Here is a 15,286-nt window from a genome sequence, read left to right as displayed (position 1 = left end):
CAACCATGCATTGAATCTTCACTGGGGTCAGGAGCAGCACAGGATTTATCCTTGGCTTAAATTTGGACCATCCAGGCTTTTGCTGTGCTTCAGTCTCAGCAAGGTGTGAGAGCGGGGCGCGGGTTCCAGCAGGCGCTTGTGGTTCCTGCAAGGGACAAGCAAGTCTGTTGACAAAGGCAAGGATGGATGGAAACTCAGGCAACTTTCTGGTGTGATTTTTGAAGAGGCTAAATAATTATTAAATGCTGTTGTTGGAGCACACCAGGGTTGCCTGGAGGAAGAGAGGGAAGCGTAAGCCTGTGCAGAGCTCCAGGAATTGGAGTTAATGGTCAGGCAGACTTGAGTTTTTGTAGGGGGAATGCGTACTGTTCATGTCATTGTCATAGAAACATGGTTTCATATTGCAGCAAAGCATGTGAGTTTCTGACCTGAGCTCAAACAGGGATGAAAAGAGCTCAGAAGCCTGAGGTGGTCTTTAACAGAGATACCATTGCTTTTTATCAGTTGAACTTCTGCAAGACCTGGTGAACAGAAGCCTGGGCACTGCCCTCGGACAGCAGGTCAGCAGCACTGCCATGGAACCAGAAGGAGGAGTTGGCCCCATTTCTCTTCCTAGAAGGGCAGAAACTTTTGGAGGATTTGACAGTCATCAGATGAACGCTTCCAAGTGTGAGTAGCTACATGTGTCCACATCAGCATTTGTTAACAATATATGTCATCCTCTTGCTTCAGAAGGACTCCAGCAGCTGGTGACTTGAGTTTCCCAACTCCTCACCAGTTATAGCTGATAGATTAAATAGCAGATTAGAAAAAAAGCCTATGTACAGGTGGAATGATGATAGCTGAGAACCTGTGACTACATCAGGATTAAACATCTGAACTCCTCACTCCTTTCTCTCTGTGCTCTCTCTGCATCATCCTTACTCCTTTACTTATGTGCCTCATGAAAGCATTTGGCTTCTTAATAAATTAGTTTCTTCATGTTATTATTGTAATATCTGCAGCTCTGTTCTTTGTTCTTCAGTTGTCTTCCAGTAGGAGCTTGGTGCTGTTGCATTTGTGAATGGATGAGGATATTGCTGAATCAAGCACCTTCTCCCCAGCTCTGCTCTCTATGCATTTGTGTTCTACATACAACTGCATGTGTTATTCCTGCAATTAAGTCTCTCCCAAAGAAATGTGTGAATATTTATTTCAGCTGCATAGTTGGCTGCTTCCCAATGCTCTCTTTCTTTGCTCTAGTCATCAGAAACTTCCCTGTCCTCAAATTCCTTTCTATGTGGTCTCATTCATACTCCCAATACAGCTAGTTTTGCTGCGCTAGTGTCTGTCTCCACATTGGGATCGTTGGACCTCGTCTGACCTTCTGCATTAAAGGAGCAGTGTTAGCTGCAGACAGTCAGACATGAGAAGTATGTAGAGGTTTTCCCAGCTCTGCTGGAAAGCTGCAAAGCCCTCCACAGGCCTTGTCATCATAATGACAAATATATTCACACTGGAGGGGTTTGTTTAGGGTTGGGCCTCTCTCTGTTGTAGTGATGAATGGGACAACTTCAGGTTGTGCATTGCCCAGCTCTAGGTTTTCTGTAGAAATGCCATCTTTTGAATTAGATTGTAATTCAATAGTTGTAGGGTCTTGGGAGAATTTGGGAAAAGAATGCAGGGCCTGTTTGTTCAGCTGGAGGCCGGGAGGCGTGAAACCTGGCTTTCATCTCCAGTTCTTCTGTTCACAACCTGTGGAACCTTGGGCAAGGCTTATAACCTGACTCCCCTTCATTCTCCCCGCCAGTAAAGCAGAAGGGAGGTGTTTCCTCCTGCAAAGAGGTGGAAGGTCCCAGGACGTGGCGCAGGAGAGAAGGTCTGTTAGGAGGACTTGAGGGTCAGCCTTTAATAGCAAAGCCTGCCTGGGGGGTGGTGGGAGGAGAGGGCCTTTGCCCTCTGCCCTTTGCACTAGGTACGGTGTCCTTCATCTTGCTGCAGATACAGGTGTATGTAAAGTTGTTTATCGTTAAAAGAGCGGCAGTAGGGAGGTTACCACTGCAGGTGTGGGTTTTCCCCATGGGCTGCATCTCAGCTGGCAAGGGGAGTGCAAGAGTCTTGGCAAGAGCTAGAGGACCGAAGAGCTGTGCGACTCCTTTGCCGCCCGCGAGCAGAAGGGCAGCGCAGGTGGAGGGGTGCAGCCGTCTTGGCACAACAGGTCAGTTCAGTCCTGCTCAGGAGCACTGATGTGAGCCATCCAGGGGGAAGTTAGAAAGAGAAGTCCAGTGTCCCTTTGAAGATACAGGTTTCTGATAACTAAGGTCAGGGATAAATTGTCAGCATAATATTACACAGGGTATTGCGCAGCAGTATCTGACCCAGCTGTAAATTGCACTTGCACAAGAGAGGCATTGAAACCATACCTGCAATAATATAGCCTAATATGATACTGTTATTGTTCTCCATCTGCTCTTATTCTCTCTCATGTCTTCTTAGCAAGTATTCTTTGGTGGTAGACAGCAGTGCGGGGACTAGACAGAGCACCAATTAATAGGAGTGCGCTGAATTTATCAGCATGTTGTCTGAAACCAAAGTCAATCCTAATCTGAATTCACATCCACTTTTTCTGGTGGTGCCGACATGTTCTGTATACGCAGGGAGCAAATGCTTTTAAAGTGTGAAGAGCTGTGTGTCCCCTTTTGTGAAACATCTGAGTTTGCTGTATTAAATTTCTCAGACATTAGCAAGTTCATCCATGGCTTAAAATGTTGAATAACCAGTGTCAATGCTGGCTTCTTCCTTTAGGTGGAGCAAAAGATGAAGGCGATGATGCTCAGGACCTTCGGAGAACAGAGTCAGACAGCATTTTAAAGAAGGTATCACTTGGTTTATCTCTCTGCTGCCACTGAGTTCAGATTTCAAGAAAGTGACAATTCTAGTCTTGAAAAAAGCCTGATTTTTTTGATAATTAGATGTATCCTAATAAGTTAAAAATAAAATTGGAATTATGCAGCCAAAAACACTTTGCTGTAGCTAAAATCCTGACCTGAAAACCCTTGCAAATCAGTAGTATTTCTTTGTGGCACAGCTAACCTGCCATCTGTCTGCATATCAGCTAAAGCATGTGTTTAATTATGCATTGTTATTGAAATGATAAGGTCAACTATAATCTTGCACCTATTCTTGCTGTGGATCAATCCATCTTATAAATACAAAATGATACCTAATCAACATTTTATTTTATATGATTTTAACTTACCTAAAAAACATTCATGAATTCTCTCAGAATGGAAGATGGAGGGGGGCTTAATGTGTCTGCCATTAGTTCAGCTTCAGAACACATTTGCTGTGATTTCTCATTTGTCCTCATATTAAATCTGTGATCTTTTCATAGGGTGGAAATGCTAATCTGATGTTCATGTTGAAAAGGAATAACGAGGTAAGAATTGATTCCGTTGCTCTGCTGTTTCCTTCATTTAAGTGGCAAGTGAATTTGGCTCAATAGGTGATAATGTAGAAGAAAATACATTTTATTTGCTGAAGTGCATGTAGACTTTTAAATACATTAAGCTGAACCAACTGTGTCATTTATTTGTTTAACCTTGGATGCTCAGGCAGGGAATTCACTGATTGTCATCTGCTTGCCAGCAGGATGATATGTGCTGATTATAGGCAGCAAGGGTTAATTACCACTAGGATGCACAGGGCTGTATTTATTGTGCATCTGCAGACAGAGGGAGTTTAATTTTATGTTGCAGGTGCAATGAATTGGGGCAATTAGATTTCTATTCTCCCTTTGATACACATTCATAACTCCCAATTAGCATTAATGGCAGAATGAGAAGCAGTTCTCTTAATACTGGCTATCACACCACTGTTGCAAATACTGCAGTGGTTTTTCTTCTTAAAAGTAATTGTAGGATATGGGAAACTCGGAGGTATTTTTAGCTAGGCTAAAAATACATTTAGGGATAGGGTATCACTTCAAAGTAACTTGCTCTGTATTGCTGCATGATGTGTTCGCATTTACCTGTATTTTCAGAGAGCCTCCATGAAACATGCCTGCTGTATTGCAGTTTTTCTGTCTAATGACAGTGGGACTTGTATGGGTCAGCCAGGGGTGGAAGAGTACAAATAGTCCACATTCATTTTAAGATTTCTTCTTTTTTCACCCATTGAAGTTCTTTCTCTGAAATTTTATAGTGAACTGCTGCGTTTCATGCCAATTACTCTGCTTGTTCTTGAGCAAGCTGATGCTGTGGGAAATTGTTTGCAGGGACAACTTGGGAGTTCCCATGAGGTCTGTGCCGTTCGGTGCTTCTGCAGACATTTCCTCCCCTGCCACACTGATGGCGAGGAAAGTGAGGAATATGATGCCAGGCACCTTTGAGAGGTGTCCAAGGGATGTATTTGTGTACTGGGGGATGATGCAGTCATTTCAAGTGAAAAGCAAGAAAAACAAAGGTGTAGAGGGATGGCCGTACAGCTTGTCAGACCCACCGGTGGGTCACAGTGGAAAAGGAGGGTGCTTAAAGTGTACCCTGGCACCCAGTGAGATCTAATAGCAACGCTTTTGTTTTCTCGCAGCAGGTCCTCCAAACCATTACCAGCCTCCATAAGCTGCTCAGTGCTTTGCAGGTAGGCTTGGCCATTCATCCTACTTTTGCATGCTGCTTACCTGAACTCTGCATCCTGCCAGCCAGTAACAGCCCCTCATCCTTCGCCCCCTCATCTCCCCTTCCCCTTTGCCTGTCACATCCCTGCAAGGCTGAATACCCCACGGCCGGCTTGCAGGCAGCATGCTGGCAGGTCATAGGAAGGAGCTGCTGCCTAACTGAACCAGTGCTCACCTGAATTTGGGAAGCTGCTGGGGAAGATGCTCTGCCAGCATCCTCTGGTAGCCGAGCCGTAAGGCAGCAGTAGTGAGCTGTGAATTTGGTGGGAGAAGAAAGGGTTCGATTTCAATACAGCACTCTGAGGTTTTCAGGCATGGAGCCTCTCTCCATGGAGAGGGCGCTGCAGTGATTTTTGTCCCCTCTCTCCTAGGGTGTTGTGCTGCAGCAGGACACCTACATTGAGGACCAGAAGCTGGCTCTGAGTGAGAGGGCTCTGACCCGAAGCTTCTTCCGGCCGACCTCACTGCTGGAGCAGGAGAAGCAGCGCAACCTGGAGAAGCAGCGCCAGGAGTTGGCCAACCTGAAGAAGCAGCAGACACAGCACCAGGAGGAGAGGCGGAGGAGAGAGAAGGAGTGGGAAGTCCGTGAGAAGGAGCTGGCGGAGCAGGAGGCCCACCTGGCCCAGCGAGAGGAGCAGGTCCAGAGAGGTTGGCAGGATCTTGAGCGGGAGCGAGAGGAGCTGCAGGTGAAGAAGGCTTCCTACCAGCTCGACCTGGAGAGGCTTCGCGCAGCGCAGAAGCAGCTGGAGAGGGAGAAGGTGCAGTTCAAGCAAGACGTTGAGCGATTAGCTCAAATGCGGCAGGAGCCTGACCACAACCAGGTAAATGATGCCAACGGCTGGGCTGCTGGGGAAGCTGTGCCCTGCAGGGAGCTCCTGGCTGACTCCTGGGCCAACTGCATGCCAGCAGTGATAGACTGACGCCAGCCCAGCCTTAGACATGCGGGGCCTGGTATACAAAACTGGCTCTTTCCTTGCACGTGATGTGCTGGGCTACATTTCTTGCACCTCCAGAGCTGCTGAGGCATTGCCAGTGTTGATGCAACATCAGATATTCAGAATGCCTGGCCAGTCCTGAGCAGTAGGTGATTACAACAGCCTGAGCTCTGCCTGCTTTTCTGTGCATTGTGTTGGTGGATTGGCAGAACAGAGGTGGCTGGCTTGCAGAGAAGGTGCCCTAGGCAATCCCAGGAGGTCAATACTGCCTTTGATGTTGGCCTTCGCCCCATGGGGGCTGAGCCCTGGGGAACGGTCAGGCAGATGAGACATCCTTCTTGGAAACAGCCTGAGCATTGTGGGTTACCTGCACCCTCCAGCTGTCATGAAAGCCACTTGCGAGGCTAATAACTGCAGGGGAAGGCTGTTTGTGTGCTTAAATCCATCTCCAAAAGCATTCTGGATATCTAGCAAAGAGATGGGCATCGTCCCTGTCCTAAAGAGACTGGGCACCCGCAGTCTGGTCATGGCTCAGTGAGCAAAAGCCCCTGGCTCTGCTGCAAGAGGCTTCAGGTGTCTGGCTGCCCACAACCAGAAAGAAAAGCCCACACACAGATCCTGCTCTGTGCATTTTTCAGCAAGCTGGGGTTTATTTTTTTATAACTGTGCAGCAGTCTGGCTGAGGAGAGCAAGCATCCGTTGGCAAAACATGGGCTGAATGTGATCCTTAAGCCTGTTGTTGATCGTTTGTTTGTTTGTTTGTAAGTCACTAATTCTGAACGTACTTTGCTTAGAGCTGTAGCACAATTAGTTTATAAATGTTGGATTGTGGAATGGAAATGATTTTGGGTGCCTGAATGGACTAATTGCAGAGCTCAGCAGTGAGCTCTGAAAAGCAAATCGTCAAAGGAGGGCTTGCTCCCTCCCACCCTGGTTCCTGATCAGGCCAGAAGTTTTCTGAGCACACAGTGAAGCTGTTCCAGCATTGAGCACACATAGACAGGCAAGGGGCATGGATGCTATGGGAGAGGCTGAGAGGTAAAATAACTGTGGGGCCTGGGGGGATTAGGAGAAGGAAGCACCTTTCTGAGGCAGGTATCTTTCTGACATTTCAGAGCTATTAATAGAGGGTTCAGTAAGGCTTTGTTGAGCTGTTGTTTTGATCTTCCTTTTGAATGTGCGGGCTCAATTACATCCTGAGACAGCCGTTAGGAAAAAAAAAATCAGGAAAAATGTTTTTGCTTTCATCTTTTGCTTGGGAAGGCTTCCTTTGACACATGCCGCTCCAGTGCTGTGTGCTGGCGTTCCCCTGCCGGAGAGGCACGCTTCTCCTTGGCCTTCTGCCACCATCTGTGTGCGCGAACGATGCAGGGTGAGTCTTGGTATTGAGATCTTAGAGAATGTTTGCCCTTGGCTTGTTGATACATAGCATAGTACATGTAGGAGCAAAAGATACTGGAGTGTTACTCTTTATATGCCTCATTTCTTTGTCTTAAACAGAGGGCTGCTTCTCTCATTGTTTTGCCTAGATGGGGACCACTTTGTAGCTGGTGAACGGGCTGGATGTTCACAAGAGCAACCTCTGTCTCTGAGTGGTCTGGGACACACCTTTTCTCTCCAGGTTCTCTGCTAGCCTCTTTCATGCCCCAGTGAAACACTTTTCCTTTCCTTTATAGGTTTCAAATCTACATGAGAAACTTGGAAGAGTCCCCTCCCAATCCAGCATTGATGACTCCTCCAAGCAGAAGAGCCCTTCCCTTCCTAAACAAGGGCACTTTGATGCAGAACTGTCTGTCTCCCCTAAAAGGAACAGTCTTTCAAGGACACACAAAGAGAAAAGCACTTTCCATTTGCTTAGCACAACAAACCAGACTAACAAGGCAGCTGAGGAACAGCCCCAGATGCCTACCCGTCTCTTCAGTTTAGCCAAACCAAAGGAGAAGAAGGAAAAGAAGAAAAAGGGCAGGGGACATCGCTCCCAACAGTCTGGTGAGTGCCAGGGGAGGTCATAGGTGTGTTTTCAGGGTCGGTGAGCTGGCTTTTCCCTCCAGCCAGTGAACTTGTGGAAGCTGTGAAATCTAGCCTTAAATGTGGATGGTAACACAGGGATGGAGAAGATCAGCTGTCATGAGTGGAGTTCCCACCTTGAAGTGATCTTCTGTGGGCTTTTCTGCCTGTTCTGCAGCCCCTGGGGTTGTCAGAGGGACACACTCTGCTCCCTGCTCCTTCCCTTCCCCATCCCATCCTGAGCAGCCTCCACAGGCTGGATTCTCCCTTTATTTTTCAGCTTGCTCTCCTTCAAGGAGGAAAATGCCCTGCTTCAGTGTATGTGCTTTCAGGAGCTGCTGCTGGGATGCTCCTGGCTGTTGCAACCCTTGCGGCATTGCTGTCTGCTTCAATCCTGTTGTAGTTTGGAGGTGATACCTGCAACCCTTCTGATGGCCTCTCCCTTCCCCTCAAGCCAGTCTATGTTGTCTCTTGATCTGAAAAAAAAAAAAAAAAAAAAACCCAAAACCCAACAACCAAAACATGCAGGTTTTTTTCTCTGGTAATTTTGCCTCCCCTTAGGACTCAGTTCTGCACCTCAAACCTCTGACCCACATGAAATGTGAGCTCATGCCCTCAGAGGACTGGCTTATCCATATTAACTCACTGATGTTTTCCAATCTGTGGACAGGAAAGCTCAGCAATTGTGAGATGTAATTTCATGGTAGCTCATCAGGGAACTGGACATCTTTTAAGGTGCCCAGTGGGTTGGGCAGACAGCGGGGTTTCCATGTGTGTGGAGTCCTGCTCTGCCTGCTGTATTCCTGTATTCCCATAGTTATTCCCACCTGTTTCTTTGTGCTGCAGATTCTCACTCGTCAGAAGCACCTCCAGAGGGTGAGGAGATCTTCTGCTGAGCACAGACGGTTCCACTGGTCACTCTCGGCATTGGTACAGTAGACATCTCCCTGCCCGCTCCACAGCACGCTGCTGGTGCCTGCATCTGACAAGCATCTGGAGGTTTTAAATAAAACATGTTATGACGTCTGTTAAGTGGTGGGAAAGGGCCTCTCTCCTGTGGTTTTGCGTGAGTTCTCACCACAGAGGCTGACTGCACAGCAAATAGTACCGTCTCTCTGTGCAAACCTTGGGTTGAATCGATTGGGATAGATGTTTTCTGTCTCTTCTTACTGCTAAAGGATGAGAGAACATAGCCTTAAGGGGTCTGTGCCTTCAAATTCCCCTTTTCTGGGGAACATAACCAAAACCAAGCATTTAGCAAAAGATTAGGACTCTACAAATGGTGCGTACACACTGGCATATATAGATATACTGTATATATACATATATGTATCTATGTATCCGCTGGGATATGCTTACAGTCTGTCCAGCCACGCTTAGCTCGGCCCATGGGGATAGATGATACCTGATGACTTTCAGGGAGCGTGTAGATATTAAATATCTTGCCCTTACTGCTCCGATTGTAAGGCCATTGACTTGCATGCCCCTTTTGTGCTCATGGTATATGGACTGTTCGGTTTCAGAAAGATACATTACACCAGGAAGCAGTAATAGTGTTCAAAACAAAAATTCAGAGAAAAAAAAAATTAAAGTAATTCTGAAAGATTTTCATAGGACAGAGGATTTAAATGTCAAACTGTTTCCAGAATCAAGCAGAACGTCTTTGGGTATGTTTAAAATGGTGCAGAAAAGAGAAATCTGGTAGGCTTGTAAGACAACCCCAGGGAGCCAGAACAAATAGTATTCAAGTGGGAACAACTCTAAGCAACTTTTTTTTATGCAGTCTCTTTGAGCTCCAGTTCACTCCTTCCCATCCCCTAAGTTAAGATTTTTATTTTTTCTTTTTGCCAGAATATAGTTCTCCAGTTAAATTTGGCATCCCTTCATTACAAGCCTGATGACTTACTTGGAGAGATGGCTGAAAATCTGCTTTTAGGGACCTGTGTTCTTTTATTTGTATTTTTCTTCCCCTACTTCATGTGTTAACATTGGGCTTCTGTTTCTCTGGATTTTGTCAGCTTCCCTTGCTTGTTTCTAAGGCAGAATGAGACAACAGCAATTTCAGAGCACTTCAGTGAGATACTGCAGGTTAGGGGACTGAGTGATGTGAGCAGAGCAAACTCCAAAGCCGCGGCTCCTGGTTGCTATGCCTATACAATACTGTGCACTTATTAACCGTTTCTGGGGAGATAATACATTCTCATGGACAAAAGCACGGTGGGACAGGTCCAAACATCCAGTGTGGCAGGTCTGTTTCCATTGCCGTGGGCTCTAGGGTGAAAGTGTCCGTGTGTCCCCGTGTTGCCATCAGCAGAAGGGGGAGGTCTGAGGGTGGCTCTCGCTGTGCTGACTGTGAGGTGTTTGTACAGCTGTTGAATATACGGATGTGTTCAGCAGGGGAAGAGAAATGCAGCAAGCCAAACTTTTTTCCAAAATTATTGTTCCTCCAGTCCCTCTCAGGGGAATTGTCTGAGCAGATTTGTAAATGGTTAGGAGACGCTATCAGCTTTAAAATAGCTCAAGGGTTTGCTCAGAGTATGAAACTGTCGAGTGCATTTCCTTTCCTACCAGTTTTTCTTTAAAAAAAAAAAAAAAAAAAATCTCTTCTTGCACTATCGCTTGATTTTAATTTGCTCTCTGGCTTCTCACAAGCTAGTAACCCGCAGCAGTTTTCAGAGTTGGGTGCTGATCAGTATCAGCAGCATTGATGGTGAGGTGGATACTTAGACTGGTCTGTCTTGGTCAGTGCAGGAATCCTAAACCGCCTGCTTGCTTTTGAAGCTCTCTAAACTATTAAGACTCAAAACAAAAAAAAAAAAAAAGAAGAAAGGAAAAAGGTTTGAGATTTATTTTTATTTTGCCTTTTTTAATATTATTTGGTGCTTGTTCTTAATTGCAAGCAGGGCTTGCAAAAGATATTTATCTTTCTGTTTATTTGAAAGAGTTCTTTTTTTAAAAGAAGTTTACTTGATTTTATTTTTTTATTTCATTTTACTTTTTATTTTGCTTTTGTTTGGGGGTTTGAGGGGTGTTTTGGTTTTTTTCTTTCCCTTTTTTCATTTTTGTTTTGTTTTTTTTGTTACCAAGAGATTGGTAAACCAAATGTTCTTATCTCCCTGGTTCCTACAGAACCAGGGTTTGGGCAGTGCTGCTTAGCAGCCCATGCCGTGCCCAGAGTTACACAATTTCAACTGAGAGCTTTCTTTAAGGCAGAGCATCTTTGGGCCAAAAAAAGTCTGGAAAAAGCAGCAATGACTTCAGACAAGACTCCTCCTATCAGTTTCCTTGTTTAAATATTTTGTTTAGGTTTTCTCATACCTCTTGGAGACAAAGGAGAAAGCAAAACATGGAGTGTCTTGCAGTGATGTGAGGGTCCAGTCGCTTGTCCGGGGAGATCAGGCAGCTCTTCTCCTGAACCTGAAAGGAGCTGGAGGAGGCATGTGCTGGTGGTGTGGTGTTATCTTTTTCATAAGAAAAACACCAATTTCACAAAATAACTTCTGCCCTGCTGTTTGTACATCTGCAAAAATGAATGTGCCAAGCTGAAATTTTTGGAAACCAAAGCAGTGCATGGCTCATTTACTGTCGTGTAAACAGAGATCAGGTCCCCGGTATTTCTGAAAGTTCCCCTCAGTCTGTAATACCCTTTGCCAGTATAAGCTTTTCTTTTCATCCCTTGTCTTTTCCACGTCCCAACACATCTTGAATTCATGACATGGGAATGTCCCATGGCTCCGAGAAGGGCATCAAAAGGGAGACACGTGACCCAGGGCAGCAGGGATGGGTCTCTGCCTGGCTTGACCAACTCTTCCTGACCTGTGCAAATCAGAAAGAGCATTCAGTGCCCTAAGTGAAAACAGTATTTGCTAAGTGATTTCCTAAGGTCCCCATGGTTCCTTGTCAGAGAAACCATGGGCATGAGTCAGAAATATACTGACCAGAAATACTGCGTATCAAAGCTGTGTCTTAAATTCTGGTGGACAGACCTTTCTCCCTGGAGGATGTCTGTTACCATATGATTCACTTTTTTGGAATGAAACCTTTATTCCCACACTGCTTCCTCCTTCTTTCACCTTTAGGAAGGCAAGGGCTTGTTTTTATCTCTTTAGCCTTTTATTCTTCCCCTCTCAGGTTTTCTTTGGAAAGGTTTGGCATAGGTTCCCAGAGTCAGATTCACACTCTGATCCCTGCAGGTTGCCTAGGGTTGTCTGCTAGAGTATGGTCCCAGCTTTACAGCACCAAAGCCTTTCCACTTCCTGGCCTTAAAATTGCATTTGCTCCACTTCCACAGTTGGCATCCATCCTGCAGTTGTTGAAAGCATGCTATTTCTTCAGCCCAGCCTGATACTGTGTCTGGTTCCCAGAGCCAGTCCCTTGATCCCATTTGGAGCACTCAAACCACCCCATTTTGCATTGGGTTCCTGGGACACAGAGCAGGTTCAAAAATGTCTGTCTGAAGCCCATATTGTTGGAGGGAGAAGAGGACCCTGCAAGGGCTCTCAGAGCTTTTTGTTCTATTGTTTCATGAAGGGGAAAAAATCAGACTCTTTTCTTGGGCTTTTCTTTGCCTGGTCTTCATCACTGCCCAACAGAATGGGTTTCAATGACCAGGGAAGTGGGAGTGTGGGTGGTCAGTATTAGCTGGGGGTACCAGAATACCCCAGCGGTAGAGTAGCTGTATCAAACCATGTGAGAGTCGATGGAGTTGTGTGGGCTTGGCCTTAGCTTCTTTTAAACAAAGTGATCATCTCAACATGTAACTTGATGTCAGTTTGATGCCATAAAGCACTTTAAATGGAACTGGTCTTGTCCCTTTTTATTTTGGTTATGTGGAGACAATCAGCTTTGCCATTGCTTCCCCCCTCTGCATCCCCAGCAAAATCTGAGCTGCAAGTAGGCATATTCCTGGTTTGGTTTGGCTTTACCCTGGGAGGGGAGGAAGGGCCAAGCTTTTTCTATTAATTTTACAGTCCCACTGCAGACAGGGTGAGTGGCAGGACCAGAGAACTGGCTTCTGATGGCTCAGGTATGTCCCCCGGGAGAGCCCATGCTGGCGTCACCATCACCTTCCTCACAGCGGGTACTGCTGCCGGTAGGGAAGCATTCCCACCAGTGGTTAACCCTCCATCTCCTTTTCCTTGGAGAAACCCAGAGCAAAGAAGGAGTGGGGGGGATGCAACCAAGTAAGTGTGAAGTGAGGCCCTTTCCATGCACTAAGTTATTTACTGTCCAGGCCATTGGGAGACCTCCCAGATGCCATCCCTGGGGCAGGGGCTCTCACCACCCCTGAGGGTGGACTCTTCACTCTTGCAATTTGACCACTGCTGAGAAGCACAGTAATGCCATGAGCTTGTGCGGATTTGTACTGCCTTTCGAAGGCAAGAGCATCCATAGAGTCCAATCATCTTTGCACCTTCCTTGAGGCACTAGGCTATCTCAAAGCTGTTGCTGAAATACCCAAATCCAGTCCTTCCAAATGCCACCGAGTCAGAAGAGGTTCACTAAGTGCCAAATCCCAAGGAAGCTGTCTAGGATATCTCTGGCACGGGGCAAGGGAGGACTGGGCAGGGGGTACAAGAGAGTATCAGCTAAAATCCCACAAAACATTCCTTGTTAACCAGAACTCTGGAAATTATTCTGCCTGCTGGCCAGGTTTGGGAATTTAACATAATTTAAGACACCCTTTTAAATAAAAAACCTCCCCTGCTGCTCGTAACTCTTGCTTCATTTGTCAGAAGGGGCAGCGATCAATGATTCTTGATCTGGTGATGCAGCTAAATTTTAAAGATAGGCTAACTGAACTGGCTTAATCTCATTCACCTCATGCTCTTCAGTGATGGGAAGTGTAACGCTAGCTCCCTTCCCACCTGTGTTTTCAGGGCTTGGTGCCCTTTCTTTCCACACGCATTTCACTGACACTGATGCTTTGCCCAAATATATTCAGCTTCCATTGCTCAGGGGAGGGGGGAACAGGATAACATTCACTGCTTTGCATACAGCTATAAGCTTCGTATGTATTTAAGCTGTCTATAGGTATCCATCCTTTCCATGCTCTAAAGTATTTTACTGTTTTCTTTATTGATATTAAACACTGACTCAAAGAAAATTCAAAAACCTATGTCCAGTTCAGTTTGCCTATGGTTAAAGTTTAGCCTGGTGTTTATTTTATACTAATATGGAATGCACTTGAGTAATTCCCAGAGCATTGAGGAGGTGTATTATAATAACCTGATATACCTCTGCTTTTTGTTTGTTTCTTAAAAAATAAATAAATAAATAAAAATGCTTTGCATTTTCATGTTGAACCCATTAAAAAAAAAAGTTTAAAAAAAAAGTTGAAAAAAAGAATTTTTAAAAAAGAGGGTAAAACCTAATTGCTGTATGTTAATTTGTAATTATGTAAAAAGTAAGCAGGTTATTGACTGTAAAATTCTTCAGTTTTTCTGTAACTTGCCAGAAACCATTAGGTTTTGTAACAAGCTTTTATTTATCTTCCTTTTTAGTTATCAGCATCAACCTCTTGTAAAGTCATTTTTCCTCTAAATAAATTTGATTTTAAGATTGAGTTTTCTGCCCAATTTATTTCCACACCTGTGGTAGTTCTGCTGTTGACTTTGTTTCACCGAGGCTGAATGAATAGATGTAACCCCAACATGTAATCAAATGTTTGCATTGCTTTTATCATCTGGATTCCAGTCTGCACTCATTGGACTCTCTAACTTTCCTTCTTTTCAAAGATTTGCATTTTGCTGAAGGGCATATGGCCATAAAAATTAGCTCCTTGGGTTTCTTTCCCCCCACACAGAGGGCTTTTCATCTTTTTACAAGAGGAGGAAGCGTTACAGCCGTTATCTCGGCCACTTCAGCTCCGTAAGCCGAGATAAATGGCAGTCTGGCGGCTGCGTGTGCTGTCTTATGGCACAGAGTTTCTGTAACCCGCTAAAATAGCTCTGCGTCTTCAGCAAGTCTGAGACACAGGGGGTTTTATCTCGTTTGCCTGAGAGAACTAGAGATGCTATGTCTCATTGCAGGGACGGGGATGGGGAAAGGAGGAGGGATGTTTGCACCCACAATGCGGGGTGCTTTATGTATTGCCATGTCCCCAGCAAGGAGGCCCAGCAGAAACGCTGTAGCCAGCGTCCAGGTTGCTCCTCTCCCCTGGGGACGTGAAGGTACGTCCTGTTCCCAGGGCCTGCAGGCATCAGGCCAGGCAGAAGAGGGTGCCAAAAGTGCAGAGTTTGCTCCGCAGCGCGATGAGGAGCTGGCACAGAGGACCACGATGGCTGGAGTTTCTCCACCATCATTTTCTTCTGCCTGTAAAAGCAATCACAGCTGCCCCTGTACTGCTAGTCTCGCACAGAACTCGAGCATCCTTCCCCCAGGCGGAAGGAGCAGGGAGACCCGTGCCTTTCGTCCTCTGCATATTGATTTTGAGGCAGAGGAATTGCTTTGCTTCCATCTATTATTTCGCTTGTCTTCAGAGGTGAGGTGGGGAAGGAGGGAGGGTGCTTGAGGAGAATCGGATGTATGGATCAAAGCCTTCGGGTCACTGACATGAACACTGCTCGGCAGTGTCGGGTTGTTTCTTAACAGGCATCAGGAAATGCCAACCTGCTCTCCTGTGCCCCGTTAGCCAGCAGTGCACTGCATGGATTTTTCCTCCCCCTCACATCTGTGTTGCATGTGCCGT

At 45.8% G+C, this 15,286-nt stretch overlaps 1 protein-coding gene across 3 annotated transcripts in view; it reads left to right on the top strand.

Moving 5' to 3' along the window:
- The window catches only part of AKAP13 (A-kinase anchoring protein 13), a 227,727-nt gene extending 213,566 nt beyond the window's left edge, over positions 1-14,161 (top strand). For 2 of the 3 annotated variants that reach the window (XM_069798474.1, XM_069798475.1), the window contains 8 exons: positions 505-669; positions 1,790-1,858; positions 2,785-2,855; positions 3,374-3,418; positions 4,567-4,617; positions 5,026-5,475; positions 7,266-7,578; positions 8,443-14,161. In XM_069798474.1, the coding sequence (XP_069654575.1) occupies positions 505-669; positions 1,790-1,858; positions 2,785-2,855; positions 3,374-3,418; positions 4,567-4,617; positions 5,026-5,475; positions 7,266-7,578; positions 8,443-8,492 (1,214 nt within the window). In that variant the 3' untranslated portion in view covers positions 8,493-14,161. The remainder of the gene's footprint in view (positions 1-504; positions 670-1,789; positions 1,859-2,784; positions 2,856-3,373; positions 3,419-4,566; positions 4,618-5,025; positions 5,476-7,265; positions 7,579-8,442) is intronic. The other variant, XM_069798476.1, reaches the window with a different exon arrangement.
- Positions 14,162-15,286: the final 1,125 nt, after the last annotated feature.

Source organism: Haliaeetus albicilla, chromosome 12, assembly GCF_947461875.1.
Source record: "Haliaeetus albicilla chromosome 12, bHalAlb1.1, whole genome shotgun sequence".
In the NCBI taxonomy this organism is placed as follows: domain Eukaryota; kingdom Metazoa; phylum Chordata; class Aves; order Accipitriformes; family Accipitridae; genus Haliaeetus; species Haliaeetus albicilla.
Note: the sequence above shows the minus strand (reverse complement) of the source record. Positions and strands in the feature narration are given on the sequence as shown.